Raw genomic sequence first — 15,882 nt, forward strand, 5'->3', positions numbered from 1 at the left:
TTTAGAGGAGCTGGATGGGCTTGGGGGACAGAGTGGCCCCACGCAGAGAGCTGCTGGAAAAGGCTGGAGCACGAGGGGCGTAGTCTGGGCGTGGCCAGGCAGCGTATGGGCGGGGCTCAGTAGCCTGGGAGTGGCTAAGTGGCCTGTGGGCGGGGCTCGGCGGCCTGTGGGCGGGGCGAGCGCGCGCGCAGACGCGCAGCGGCGCGAGGACTGCGGGCGTAGGGGACCTGCCGCGGTGCTTGGCGAGGCCATGGGGCGCGTCGCCGCGGAGCTCGGCTCGTCGCTGCTGGGGCTGGGGCTGCTGTTTTGCAGCTGGGGGTGCCTCGGGAGCGCGGAGCTGCGGGCCCCGCCGGATAAGATCGGTAGGCCAGAAGGGGGCGGAGCGGGAGGGCGCCGCAGCGGAGCGCGCCTGGGTGCCGCAGGTCGAGGTGCGCAGGTCGCGCCTTTCCCTGTCCACGTTAGGACGGTTTTCGGTCTCGCTGGGGACCGGGTGGTGCCTCCTCGAGCATGAAGAGATGCCCTGTTGAGGCATGGGTGGGATTGGGGGCCAAACATCTGTGCAGCCCCATTCTCGGAGGCGTGGGGTTCCTGGGAGGCCAAAGTCCTTCTCACCACCTTGCTTTTGCTGCACATTTGGGAGGCAAACGTGCAGTCTTCTGGCTGCTCCCGCTCCGCAGATTACCAGGCGCACGCAGACACAGCACAAGGGACAGTGCAAACAAGCTGACCCTGTCTACTTCCCTTGATAGGCTGGAACTCTCTGTCCGTCTCTCCGCTTTGCTGAGGTCGGCCTGCTCCCGGAGGCCCCGGGCTTGCACAGTTCCTCTGCCCAGGACTGCTGCAGCTGCCAAAAGAATATATCCTCTTTTTCGTTCCAGTCGCCGTGCCTTTTCATTCCCAGGCTCCGCCACCCCCTAATTACAGCTATGTTCTTTGGGATCATTAACCTGTCTACATTGAGTCTACACTGAGACAAAGAACAAAGCTAGGCAAAAATGGCGGCCACTTTATTTAAAATGCATCCATAAGTTGGGCACTTAGAAGAGTGTGCAGGCCTATTAGTGCAAAGACCTGTGAGAATCTCTAGGTATGTGTGGGGGGGGGGAAATCGAGTATCAGTTTGTAACTTTACCACCGCTTTGGAGTGGGAACAGCTTCTGTCCAGATTCTGGAAGTTCTGTCTTCAGAGCAGAACCCTCCCTGCTAGGGTTCCCTAAATTTTTTGTAATAGCCTTGAGTAACCTGTATGATTTACTGGCCTTTTAAAAACAAACAAAAAACTTACACTGGTAATAGAAAATAACCGTTCCTCTTTCCCCTCAGCTATTATTGGAGCTGGAATTGGTGGCACCGCATCAGCTTATTATCTGCGGCAGAAATTTGGGAAAGATGTGAAGATTGACCTGTTTGAGAGACAAGAGGTGGGGGGCCGTCTGGCCACCATGAAGGTGGAGGGGCAAGACTATGAGGCAGGAGGTTCTGTCATTCATCCTTTAAATCTGCACATGAAGCGATTTGTCAAAGACCTGGGTATGTGTTACTGGTTTTAGAGTAAGCAAATTTCAAGGTGTGGTGGTGCATCCCTGTAATCCCACTACTTGGGAGGCTGAGACGAGGATTGCAGGTTCAAGGCCAGACTTAGCAATTTAGTGAGATCCTTAGCAATTTAGCATGACACTGTTTCAAAATAAAAAAAAATTAAGCCGGGCGTGGTGGCCCATGCTTGTAATCCCTGTGCTTGGGAGGCTGAGACAGGAGGATCGCATGGGTTCGAAGCCAGCCTCAGCTACTTAGGCTTTCAGCTACTTAGTGAGGCTTTCAGCAACTTAGTGAGACCCTGTTTCCAAATAAAATATATATATATATATATATATATATATATATATATATATATATATATATATATCTGGGAGTATAGCCCGGAGGTAGAAAGCCTCTGGGTTCCACCCCCAGTACCACCAAAAATAAAAAAATTAGAGCCGGGTGTGGTGGCACACTCTTTATTCCCAGCATTCGGGAGGCTGAGACAGGAGTATCTCAGTTCACAGACAGCCTCAGCTACTTAGTGAGACCCTTTGCAACTCAGTGAGACCCTGATTCAAGATAGAGAATAAAAATTAGGGCTGGGGGTGTAACTCAGAGGTAGAAGGCCCCTGGGTTCCATCCCCAGTACTGAAAAAAAGAAAAAAAAAGAAAGAAAGAAAAAAAAAAGAAAAAGAAAGAGAAACATTTCAGATTTCTGTGTGACCATTCCTGGATTTTGTATGTGTGTGTATGGTACTGGGATAAATTGAACCCAGGGGCAATGTACCTTTAGGCTACACCCCATCTCCGTTATTTTTTCTTCTTTTCTTCTTTGTTTCTTTCCTTCTTTATTTCTCTTTCTTTTTCTTTTGGAAACAGCATCATGCTTAATTGCCTAAGCTGTCCTGGAACCTGGGATCCTCTTGACTCAACTTCCCAAGTACTGGGATTACAGGCTTGAATGACCACACAGTGCTCATCCACCACAGAGTGCTCACCACTGAATATTCTTATCCTATGGCTGACTGAAACTTTTCTGCCTTGTCTTTTAAAGAGAAGTTGATGAAACTGTGAAACTCTTTCCCTCACAGTCCAATCAGCTTAGAAGCTATTTTCCTGTAATGGGATACCAGTTATCTGTATCTTCAGTTATCTGGAATTACAGCCATGGGGCGGGGGTGAGGATGGCTGTTCTTGTCAGTTCTTAACTTCTGGGTTTATGTTGAAGAGTCAGAGGTCGCTTTGAGCTCACGGAGACATTAGAGTACTGATTTAACAGGTGAGGAAAGAGACCCAGAGGCTTGGCGCGTCTGGCCGCAAGTCTTTCACACAGCTTTGGGTACAGACGTGTACCCAGGATTTGGGCCATCCCGTTGCTGCCCAGCCAGCAGAAACACGGGCCTGGTTGTGGAGGTAGACTGACTGGCAGGCCTCTGCAGGCCCTTTCCTCAGGGAATATTGTGTAATTTTGGCCTTCTTCCACTTAGCTGAAAAATCCAGTTTTGCAAAATAAGAATTGACTAGGCCTGGGAGTGCCTCTTGTCCCTTAGCTACTTTCCTCATCCCCTGTGGCTGTGCTTACGTTTCCTCTGTGACTAAGAATAGCCAGTTTAATGTGATCTTCCGACCCAGCTCCTAGAGAATCTGCTTTGGGACAGTAGTGAGTGTAAATGTATCCCACTGTTCTAAAGACAGGGCTTCTTTATCTCCTGAGAACTGGGGGAACCCACATTCACTCACTTTAGAGTATCCTAAGGAGATCCTCTAGACCGTCTTCTTTCATTCCATCAGCCTGGAGACCACTGGCTTAGCTGCCCTTTCTCTGCTTTTTCAGGTCTTTCCGCTGCTCCGACTTCAAGTGGCTTAACGGGGGTGTACAATGGAGAGACTCTGGTGTTTGAGGAGAGCAGCTGGTTTATAATGAATATAATTAAACTGGTTTGGCGCTATGGATTTCAGTCCCTCCGAATGCACATGTGGGTAGAAGACATCTTAGACAAGTTCATGAGGTAATACTTTTCCTTGCATTTGACCTAAGACCTTTCAGCTGGATGAACTTCAGGAACTATGGTTTCTTGGAACAGTCCTCTATCTGACTGGAAGCCCCTTTTGTAAGATTGTTAGGCAAACTGCTTTGTAGGAAATACGCAGACCTTTGGTCCACTTGGAAATTGAAGCTGTGGTTTAGCTTTGCTTCTGAAAGAGGTTTTCTTTGCAAACGCTCCTTCAGTGTTGCCACTCGTAGAAGCTCTACAAACATTAGTCCTTGAATTCTCACGGCAGCTTTCTCAGGTAGGTACTGTTTTGGGCTTCTTTCTACAGATGTGGAAGGTGGAGGCTTCTGGAGGTTTTAAGTGTACATGTTCACTCATCTAGTAAGTGATGGAACTGCAATTTCCACCCAGGCATTCTGGGTCTAGAGTCCTTGCTCCTCTTTTTACTGAGAATTCAAACCAGGGGCATTCTACCTCTGAACCCTATTTTAATTTTATTTTGAAACAGGGTTTTGCTAGTTTGATGAGAGTGTCACTCTTTGCTGAGGCTGTCCTCAAACCTTCAGCCTTCCCGTCTCAGCTTCCCAAGTACTGGCATTACAGATGTGTGCCACCATACCTGGCTTCACCATGCCTGCCTGGCTTGCTTTTTTTTTTGGTACTGGAGATTGAACTCAGGGTCATTCTACCTCTAAGTTATACCCCCAGGCCCCACTTTTTTTTGTACTAGGGATTGAACCCAGAGGCATTCTTCCTCCAAACTATACCCCCAGCCCACTTTTATTTATTTATTTGGAAACAGGGTCTCACTAGGTTTCTGAGAGCCTCCCTACATTGCTGAGGCTGGCTTTGAACCTGTAATCTCTTTTCTCAGCCTCCCAAGTACTGGGATTACAAGTGTGCACCACACCTGGATTTGCCTATTTTATTTTGAAATAGGGCCTTCCTACATTGCTGAGGTTACCTGAGAACCTGTGATCCTCCTGTCTTAGCTTCCCAAGTACTGGGATTACAAGTATGCACCACCATACCTATCTTAAATTAGGTTTAATAATGATATGATGTTCCAGTGAGTTAGCAACCTGGAGTGTCAGTTCTGTGTTCCCAAGTATTTAAATTTTGGTATTAAATTCCAGCATTGTCCTAGGTACCAAGCATACAGGTGGCTCTTTTTCTTTTCTTTTTTCTTCTTTTTTTGGGGCAGTTTCCAAGTCATTTTATTCAGAATTTTGTGTTTGTTTCCTGAATCAATAAATACTATACAAAACAATGTAAAAATGGCTACCATTTTCTCTCCCCTGCTCCTCTCACCTGGGGACAATCCCCTGGGCAACCTCACTCAGGGGTCCTCTCTGCAGATTTGGTCCAGCAAAATGAGGTCAAGTTGACAGTCATCTAGCCCCTTAAGTCATTTTTAGGGGATTTAGCCGAGGTGGGAGCGCCTCTGGGATTTGGAGGTGACTAGGTTAGGGATATGGATTAGTGTTTTGGGGGAGGAGAGGGCACCTGGGGCAAGAGCCTACCTCAAAGAAAAGGGTGTCTGAAATGTTCACGGTTCCTTCTTTTGCCTCAAAAAGTGATATTTATTCAAAGAAAAAAAAATGACAAGATGTCCATCCCTTGGCTCCCTTCCCTCCCCCCTCCAGATGCTCCTCAGCCCCCAGAGTTGAACCCTGGCTGGGGCGAGGTAACAGCACAGCCTCTTTCAGATGAGGTCAGCAACATTGAGGGGCATCTCTTCAATAGAGGTGTTGTAGAAGGTTTCAATGTCTTGAAGACCCCTCTTGTCTTCTGTCACCATGTTAATAGCCACACCTTTATGGTCAAAACGTCCACCTCTACCGATTCTGTGGATGTAGTTTTCCCTGTTGGTGGGAAGGTCGTAGTTGATGACTAAAGAAACCTGCTGCACATCAATGCCTCTGGCCTATGTTAAGAAAGAGGACAAATTCAGCCTATGAAGGAGGATATAATCTATCAGAGCGAACTTCAGCATATATATAGGCAGCCAAAGGAAGGCAACGGAATAGCATCCCCTGTTCCCAAAGACCTGAGGCCTGCCAGATTTTCTTCCAAGATGCTACTTTCCTGAGAGAGGCACTAGTTAGCCCCTTGGAGAGGGAATCACCTTGGAATTCTTTTTCTTTTTTTATGCTTCTTTATATTTTCAAAAATTCTTTTCTCTTCTTCCATCATTTCTTTCTTCCTCTGTATGCTAGGAGTCAAACCCATGGCCTTGAGTGTGCCCATGCAAGTGGCACTATTGACCTGCACCTTAGCTGCTACGTTGTACTGGTATTTTTTGGTGTGTGGTATTTGGGATTGAACCCAGAGGCATTCTGCCCCTGAGCTAAATCCCCAGCCCTATTTCATCTTTTATTTTATTTTATTTTATATTTGCAGTACTGGGGATAGAACCCAGGGGCATTCTACCTTCGAGCTACATCCCCAGCCCTGTTTTTTATTCTTTATATTGAAACAAGGTCTTACTGAGTTGCAAAGGGCCTCACTAAGTAGCTGAGGCTGTCTGCAAATCACGATCCTGTCTAAGCCTCCCAAATGCTGGGATTACAAGCGTGTGCCACCATGCTTGGCTCTTATTTTTTATTTTGAAACAGGGTCTTGCTAAGTTACAGAGGGCCTCACCACGTCCATCCTAGATTGTACTGTTTTTTATTTTAAAAAGAATTTTTAAACTTTCTGGAATTACTGTTCTCCCTCTATCTTTGATGTTTGTTTATATACACTGACATTAATGTTAAGGTTGTTATACAAATATTTAAATAAAGCTGGAAGCTGGGTGTGGTGGTGCACACTTGTAATCCCAGCATTCGGGAGGCTGAGACCAGAGGATCGCAGTTCGTGGATAGCCTCAGCTATTTAGTGAGGCACTCCGTAACATAGTGAGACCCTGTTTCAAAATAAAGAATAAAAAATAGGGCAGGGGGTATAGCTTGGAGGTAGAATGCCCCTGGGTTCCATCTCCAGTACTGCAAAAAAAAAAAAAAAAAAGAAAGAAAGAAAGAATAAAAAATAGGGCTGGAGGTGGGTGTAGTTCGGAGGTAGAATGTTCCTGGGTTTTATCCCTAGGACCCCTCCCAAAAAGTTTAAATAAGTCTTGATCATGTAAAAGTTGTTTTGATGCGCTTTTTAAAAAGTTCATACTCTATGAAATAGTTGGAGAGAAGGTTGGTATTTAGCCAGCATATGTAAGTTGTTAACAGCAGTGAAATAGCATTGGCCCCACTCAAGAAATTTAGTCCTCTTCCCTAGCAGGAAGAGGGTCTTGACTCAGTTTGACTCCCACAGACAATATACTTTCTGTTTCATGATGTACCAGTTGTTAAAGATTGTTTTGGGGGGTACTGAGAACTGAATCCAGGGACATTGTACCTCTGAGCTACATCCCCAGCACTGTTTTTTAGTTTTTTATTTTCTGCAGTACTGGGGATGGAACTCAGGGGCATTCTACCTCCAAACTACAACCCCAGCCTGTATTTTATTCTTTATTTTGAAACAGGGTCTCACTGAGTTTCAAAGGGTCTCACTAAGTAGCTGAGGCTGTCCGTGAACTGCGATCCTCCGGTCTCAGCCTCCCGAATGCTGGAATTACAAGCATGCACCACCATGCCTGGCTTTATTCTTTATTTTGAAAAAGGTTCTCACTAGACGGGCGTGGTTCGGAGCCAGCCTTTCTGGCTTAAGAGACCCTGTTTCCAAATAAAAAAATATAAAATAGGTCTGGGAGTGTAGCCCGGAGGTAGAGGGGCTTCCAGGAACCCCAGTACCACCGAAAAAAAAAAAGAAAAGAAAAAAGAAAAAGGTTCTCACTAAGTTGTGAGGCTGAAGAACCTCTGATTCTATTGTCTGGCCTCCCAAATACTTGGATTACAGGCTTGTGCCACCACACAGCATATTTTATTTTATTTTTTTGGGGGGGAATGCTGGGGATTGAACCCAGGAGCATTGTACCTCTGAGCTATACCCCCAGCCCTATTTTTTAGTCATTTTATTTTATGACTAAAATAGTCTTTTTATTTTTTAAATGGTGTCACTGAGTCGTGAAGGTTCTCACTAAGATAGCTGCAGCTGTCTGTGAACCATGATCCTCTGGTCTCTGCCTCCTGAATGCTGGGATTATTAGTGTGTGCCAACATGCTTGGCTTGAGGCTAGTCTTGAACCTGCAATCCTGCTTTCTCAGCCTCCCAAGTACTGGGATTACAGGTGTGCACTCCCAGGCCTGGCTTCATTTTTCCTTTTTGATTATTTTTCTCTTGAATACTTGATCATCTTCTAACCTGTTTTATAACTTACTTGCATTTATTTATTTATTTATTTTTGTTTTATTTATTTATTTATTTATTTATTTATTTATTTATTTATTTATTTATTTATTTATTTTTGGTGGTACTGGGGTTCCTGGAAGCACTTCTACCTCCGGGCTACACTCCCAGACCTATTTTATATTTTTGAAACAAGGGTCTCTTACGTCAGCACAGCTGGCTTCGAACCTGCGTGATCCTCCTGTCTCTGCCTCCCAAGCGTGGGGATTACAAGCGTGCACCACCATGCCCAGCCTACTTGCATTTATTGATTGTTTTTTCTTTTCTCAAACTAAAACACAGGCTTCTTAAAGTCACTAATTCTCTATATCTGTTATGTTGACCTCTGTATCCTTAGCACCCAGAATGACTGGCTCAAAGTTCATGCTCCTTAAATATTTGTTGAGTGGGTAAATAAATAAATATTAAAGATTATAAAACTGTCATTTAAAGTCGGACGTGGTGGTGAAAGCTTGTAATCCCAGCACTTGGGAGGCTGAATCAGGAGGATCACAGGTTTGTGGCCAGCCTTAGCTACTTAGTGAGGCCCTCCACAACTTAGTGAGACCCTGTTTTAAAATGAAGAATAAAAAAATAGGGCCAGGGTTGTAGTTCGGAGGTAGAATGCATCTGGTTTCAAACCCCAATTCCATAAACAACAACAAGAAAAAAATGTCATTTGAAGCTGGGTATCATGACACATGCCTGTAATCCAAGTACTCGGGAGGCTGAGACAGGAAGTTCACAGGTTGGAAGACAGTCTTAGCAAGTAGTGGGACTCTCATCAACCTAGTCAGACCCTGTCTCAAAATAAAAATAAGAAAATGGGGTTGGGGTGCAGCTTGGAGGTAGAATGCCCCTGGGTTCATTCTGTAGAACACACACGCACACATACACACACGCGCGCGCACACACACACACACACACACACACACACACACACACACAGTCATTTGAGATTCATTTGAGTAATGTGACTAGCAGAAACTACCGGTTTCTCACATTCTCTAATATGTAGTTATATTCATTCTAGTGTACCTACTATTGTGCAACAGTTACAGTGCTCAGTGTTTATATTGTTTGTGGTCTTGTTTCACTTGTAGGAGGCCTTTCCCTTAGGAGGCTTGCTGGAAAGGGGTTGCAGCTCAGCAGGAGGAGGAGGGGAATCTTTTTTCAGTGATAGGTTATTTATTTATTTACCTTTTTATATTTTTGTATACTGGAAATGGAACCCAGGGGCTAATTGTACCTCTGAGCTATACCCCCAGCCCTATTTTCTATTCTTTATTTTGAAACAGTGTCTCATTGAGTTGCAAAGGGTCTAAGTAGCTGAGGCTGTCTCCTCCTGTCTCAGCCTCCCAAATGCTGAGATTACAACCGTGCACCACTAGGCCTGGCTCCAAGCACTCAATGTTTTCAGTTTACTTTCCCTGACTGTGAACCTGTGACCCTCCTACCTCAGCCTCCCAAGTACTGGGATTACAAGCATGCGCCACCACGCCTGGCTAGACATATCCATTTTTTTTAAAAGGTTCTCCCAGTGACTGTATTAGGGCAGAAAAGGGAGAGGGCGTTCAGGGAATTGTGCCTTGCAGAAAAGTTGAGGGAAAGGAAGGGCCAAGAGCTCTTGGGAGAGTTGGCAATAGCAGCGATGGATTGTTCTGTGTCTCACCTGATGGGCAGAAACTTATCAGAATGAAGCATGAAAGTTAGTTTGATTCTGATGATGCTATTCCCTTTCTTTATAGACTCCTTCCCCCATTGTTTAGTGTTCAAAGGCCATTTCTCTTCTTTTCAAAAGGATCTACCGCTACCAATCTCATGACTATGCCTTCAGTAGTGTAGAAAAATTACTACATGCCGTAGGAGGGGATGACTTCCTTGGAATGCTTAACCGAACACTTCAAGAAACCTTGCAGAAAGCAGGCTTCTCTGAGAAATTCCTCAATGAAATGGTTGCTCCCGTCATGAGGGTCAATTACGGCCAAAGCACTGGCATCAGCGCCTTTGTGGGTAAGCCAGGTGTGGGAGAGTCATGGGCATTCGTTCACAGGGGTCTTTTAGTGATGCTGTGGTAGCTTCTGACTAGGCGTTGAGTTGGATAATCTTAGGCATTGTTGGTAAAATTCTATATTTGTAGATGTTCGTTTTCAGGGGAAGAGGAGCCTTAATTCCTATTAAATTAGTGGTTCCTATCTATGTGAGATTTTGTCCTCAAAGGCCATTTGGTGTTATCTAAAGACATTTGGAGCCAAACATTTGCTTGAGAAGGGAGAGTGGATAGAGGGCCTCTTCCTAAGTCAGAATTAAAACACACTTTTCCTCCTGCTGACAGGGGCAGTGTCGCTGACTGCTACTGATTCTGGCCTCTGGGCGGTGGAAGGTGGTAATAAACTTGTTTGCTCAAGGCTCCTCCAGGCTTCCAAAGGCAATCTTATATCTGGCTCAGTAATGTCTATAGAGGAAAAAACAAGATCCAAGCGGACAGGTAAGTTCAAACTTTTATTGTTTTCAGTTATCCCTGCAGAAAATGATTGCTCAGGGAGAAAAATTTATTTCTCTTCTAGTATTTCTCAAGTCAGTTCCAAAAGGATCGAAATTTAAATTGTATATGTTGTGCTATGTAGAAATATGCTCAAGTGCAGTTGCCTGACTCTTTGGCTATAGGCTTTTATTTTTATTGTGGTACAGGGGCATTCTGCCTCTGAGCTACATGATCTACATCCTCGGCTTACTTTTTATTCTTTATTTTGAAACAGTCTCTAAGTTGCAGAGTGCCTCACTAAGTAGCTGAGGCTGGCCAGGAACCTGTGATCCTGTCTTAGCCTCTCAAGTACTGGATTACAAGCATGTGCCACCACACCCAGCTTAGAGGCTTGCTTTTAAATGGCCTATAACATGTTAGAAACACTAACAAAATGTATGCTACTTTATTCCCTCTAGGAAATCCCACAAAGATGTATGAAGTGGTCTATCAAACTGGATCTGAGGTCCGTTCAGAGTTCTATGACATCGTCTTGGTGGCCACCCCGTTGAGTCAAAAAATGTCCAATATAACTTTCCTCAACTTTGATCCTCCAATTGAGGAATTCCACCAACATTACCAACCTATTGTGACAACTCTGGTTAAGGGAGAATTGAATTCAACTCTGTTTAGCTCAAGAGCCAAAGATCAGTTTGGCCTCTCTACTGTTTTAACCACCGACAGTTCAGATTTGTTCATTAACAGCATTGGGATCGTGTCCCCTGTAAGAGAAGAGGACAACCCTCAACCGTCAGAAGATGGGACATATGTTTGGAAGACTTTTTCCCCTGAAGTTCTTACCAAACAGCAAATTCTAAAGCTGTTTGTGTCCTATGATTATGCGGTGAAGAAGTCATGGCTTGCATATCCTCACTACCAGCCCCCGGAGAAGTGTCCTCCTATCATACTCCACGATCGGCTCTATTACCTCAATGGCATAGAGTTTGCAGCCAGCGCCATGGAGATGAGTGCCATCGCAGCCCACAACGCCGCGCTCCTTGCCTATCACCGCTGGAACGGGCATGCAGACATGATTGACCAAGACGGCCTGTACGAGAAGCTGAAAACAGAGCTGTGAAATGACACTTTCACTTCCGCCTGGTTCCCAATGAGCATCGCCTGGCGAAAGCAAACAACACAAAATCAGAGAAGTGATTTTTGAGTCGGGTATTTTACCATTATCATTGTTTAACAAAGTAATCCCGGTGGGGCATGTGAAAATACAAGTTCAATGGATAGCTCTGTACTTAACGCCATCCAAGAATTCATCCGTGCTTTCAGTATCCATTAGCACTTTCCCAAGTTGTCCGATCATAAGAATCACCTGGAGTCTGTTAAACACATGGATTCTCAGGCTTCTCTGAGGTTTCCATTCAGTAGGCTCAGGGGTGGGACTCGAGTTTGATCAGATCTGTAGAGCATTTTAAGATGAGCACTTGAGAAAAACCTAGAAATCTTACTTGAGGAATAGTTTTGAGTTTGATGGCTGAATATGGTCTTTAGTCAGATAAAACTATTCTAAAAGATAATGTTTTAAGCCTGGCTCTTAGTAATTTGTACTTTGATGTAAATGTACCCATGCCTAAAGCCTTGACTTAAAATGTTATCTTTTGATTGTTTCTATCTTGATCTTATTAAGGGTGAAATTCAGAAGTCATGGAGTATATATAATCTTAAGATTTTGTACAGAAATATGAAGTAAAACACAAAGCAAATATGGGCTATTGAATTAGGAAACTGGCATTCTAATATTAAGTCCTCATATGTGAGGAGCTTTAAAAAATGCTGAGAGCCAGGCACGGTGGCCCATACCCATAGCTCCAGTACTTGGGAGGCTGAGACAGGAGGTCCCCAAGTTTGAGGCCAGCCTCAGCAACTTAGTGAGATGTTGTTTCAAAATAAAAAGTAAAATAGGGCTGGGGATGTGTGGGTACACCTAAGTGGTAAAGTGCCCTAGGGTTTAATCCCCAGTAACTCGCACACACAGAATACACAATTGGGGATTAGGATTTAATGGATTGAAGACAGGACCATGACATTGTAGCTCTTTAAGGTCCTTCATGTTGAATCACAGGTATGTGGGTTAAAATGTGTACAAAGGGTTTTTAGTGCCTTAATAGTCCTAAGAAACCCAAACTATTATCACAGCAGATCCATTTAGAAAGGAATGCTTTCTTTTAGTGAGAATCTAAGAAGAACCAACAGTCTTAATAGGAGAGGCAACCTCAATAACCCCAGACAGAACTGTTGGTACTAGAGCAGGCTACTCAGTGACACCAAGCTCGACCAAACCCAGCATAAGTTCAGGGTGTTAAATGCATAGTTACTGTAGCATGTTGGGTGCAAAATTGGTTGCTAAATTTTAAAAGCAATGTCTGTCAACCTTGGCTGCACAACTGAATCAACTGTAGGGCTCAAAGCTTTGTGTATGCGGCCAATCTTGAGAACCACTTGTACATCTGTTGTACAAAGATCAGAATTGTCAAAACTGCTGGTACAACACAAAGAATAACTGCAACCAGGTTAACATGTATTGGTAGTAAAAACAGAAACAAAAACCAAAATCTCTTTTGCCAGAGTATGGCAGTAACTACGTTAACAAATAAGAATAATGATTCTTAAATTTCTTTCTTACAATTATGAATATTAATATGCTGATAAAAACTGCCAAGATATATATATTTGATAAGGAGGCAGGAATTAAGCTTGTCAAAGGATTAGCATTTTTCAAATTTTCCTAGGTATGTTAAGAGGCATTTATATTTTTTTCCTTTGTGGTTTTAATGAAGACAGTTTGTAGAGAATGTAACACTGTGTTTTGTTACAGTACTTCCTCTCATCTGAGGGAGCTATGTCCCAGTACCCCAGTGGATGGCTGAAACTGCAGAGAGTATCAAACCTCATATATACTGTTTTTCCCTATACATGCATATCTATGATAAAGTTTAATTTACAAATTAGGCACAGTAAGAAATTAACAATCATAAAATAGAAAATGTTAAGACTATATTATAATGAAAGTTGAGCTGGGCGTGGTGGCGCACGCTTGGGAGGCTGAAATAGGAGGATTGATTGCAGGTTCACGGCTAGCCTCAGCTACTAGTGAGGCCTTTTGCAACTGAGACTGTTTCAAAATGAAAAATAAAAAATACAACTGGCGGGGGGCTGTAGCTGGGAGGAAGAATTCCCCTGGAATCAATCTCCAGTTCCGTAAAAACAAAACAAACAAACAAAAACCATGTATGATTTCTGGCATTTTCCAAATCCTTTTGACTTAGTAACTGACACCATGGAAAGTAAAATTGCAGATAGGGGAAGACTACTGTAAATATAGGTAAATAATAATGAAATGACATAATTTCTATCATTTGTAGACTTGTTTTTTCAATGGGATATTATTTTTACTTGTAAAAATGCCAGCTTAAAATGTTGTTGGTACTACATCAGACCTACTCTGATTAAAATTTTCAACATGGCACCTGAAAACCAAAACAGGTTGTAAGTACATCAGGCATAATTAGGTAGTTTCAGTGTAACTACTACAGTATTAAAAATACTGAGCCTGGCATGGTGGCGCACGCTTGTAATCCCTGCGCTTGGGAGGCGGAGACAGGAGGATCGCGCAGGTTTGGAGCCAGCCTCGCTGGCTTAAGAGACCCTGTTTCCAAATTAAAATATAAAATAGGTCTGGGAGTGTAGCCCAGAGGTAGGAGGGCTTCCAGGAACCCCAGTACCACCAAAAAAAAAAAAAAAAAAAAAAAAGAATACTAAGCAAAAAATATAACAGCCTGCTATTCTAGGCCTGTTAGCTTTAATGTAACTATGGCATTAAATAATAATTTTATTAAAAGAAAAATACTATTAGGGTTTGCTGCTCGAAGAGGAGACTGGGAAAAATGATGTAGGGGCTGAGAGATGCCAGCTCTACTAGTTCTGGTTCTCTAGCTGAGCTGAGCAGGCATGAGTTACCTGGAATGCTGACTAAAGCACTGCTGGGCCCCACCTCAGAACTGATTATACAACAGCTTTGTAGAGGGATAAAAAATTTGTGTCTTGAGGAAGTTCCCAGGTGAATCACACTCAAGAGAACTGGTTCTGTGTAGTTACAAGAACTCAGCATCGGTGAAAGATTTCAGAGATGCTGAGGAATAAAAATGTGCTGTACTTCATATCAGTTCTTAGTGCCTCAATTTGATCCCTCATATACACATTTCCTATGAGTAGAGAATGCCGTATCAGTCAATCATCTACCTATCAATCATCTGTCTATACCATCTTAAAGAACTTCATGTACTCATATACACACTATTCTACTATCTCCTGTTTTATTTTTTATTTTTTTGGTGGTACCTGGGAGTGGAACCCAGGGACTTTCTACCTCTGGGCTATACTCCCAGACCCGTTTTACATTTTTATTTGGAAACAGGGTCTCACTAAGTTGCTGAGGCTGACTGCGCCTGCACGGTCTTCCTGTTCCAACCTCCCAAGCGCGGGGATTACAAGCCTGCGCCACCACGCCCAACACTATTCTCCAGTTTTAAAATGATTGGAAAATTGCAGGCTTTTTACCCAATTACAAAAATATTCTTTTTGTTTAAACTTTCTTAAAGCTAGGCTTATAATACAACCATTTGTAATAAATTTCATTTGAGCTTGTGAGCCATAAGATTCATGAACTAGATGAATACATTGTGGACAGCATTCTCGCTACTCAAAAAGAACCACTATACACTGGAATGTTTTTCTCTGAAACACTGTTTTTACTTTTTAAAAATTTTCTCCACTTAAATGGTTATGATAAAAATAAACAACTACACCATTACTTACTGTGTTTTACTTATGCTGTTCACACAAGTACAGGACGGCCCTCATGGTGACTGCAGTGCCAGACTTCAAGTGACTCATAAGCAGATAACACTAAAAATATATACAATCACCTTCAGTCTAAGTGTTGAAGGGATATGTATGTGAAACAACTGAAGATTGCGGCTAGGTATGTTAGTGCATGCCTGCAATCTCAGCTGCTTGGGAGGCAGAAGTAGGAGTCCTGCAAGTTCAAGGCCACCTTTAGCAATTTGGTGAAATCTTGTTAAGAAAAAAAAAAAAAGGACTGGGTTTAGCTCAGTGGTAGAGTGTTCCTGGGTGGTTCAACCCCAGTACTGCAAAGGAAGAAAAAAAAAAATTCATGTTTAAATTTGGTTCTTTATCCCCAAGATATCTATGTAGGAAACATCAGTCAGTATTCTGAAATATGAAACACTTCAGGTTCCAAGCATTTTAGATAAGAGATAGACTTGTATTTGAAAAAGTCAGAGTAGATCAAATTTACTACAGATGTTTCAGAAAAAAATTTCAATCATGTTTGTAACTTCTTTATCTCTGGTTCAGTGATAAAATCAAGAAAAGAAGCTGGGCATGGTGGTGCACGCTTGTAATCCTAGTACTTGGGAGGTTGAGACAGGAGAATTGTATAAGTTCAAAGCCAGTCTCAGCACTTAAGTGAAGCTCTCAGCAACT

The 15,882-nt window shown here is 43.3% G+C and overlaps 1 protein-coding gene across 2 annotated transcripts; it reads left to right on the forward strand.

Moving 5' to 3' along the window:
• Positions 1 to 250: 250 nt before the first annotated feature.
• On the forward strand, positions 251 to 11,443 carry PCYOX1 (prenylcysteine oxidase 1; the record flags this gene model as incomplete). Of its 2 annotated transcripts, XM_080711003.1 has the most annotated exons (6): positions 251 to 362; positions 1,324 to 1,530; positions 3,359 to 3,533; positions 9,643 to 9,854; positions 10,177 to 10,329; positions 10,785 to 11,443. In XM_080711003.1, the coding sequence occupies 6 exons, from the start codon at positions 251 to 253 to the stop codon at positions 11,441 to 11,443; spliced, it is 1,518 nt and encodes a 505-aa protein (XP_080567129.1). The 2 variants fall into 2 exon arrangements, with proteins under 2 accessions (XP_080567129.1, XP_080567130.1); XM_080711004.1 differs by lacking the exon at positions 1,324 to 1,530.
• Positions 11,444 to 15,882: the final 4,439 nt, after the last annotated feature.

The sequence above is a fragment of the Muscardinus avellanarius genome (assembly GCF_963383645.1).
Source record: "Muscardinus avellanarius genome assembly, chromosome: 15".
NCBI lineage: Eukaryota > Metazoa > Chordata > Mammalia > Rodentia > Gliridae > Muscardinus > Muscardinus avellanarius.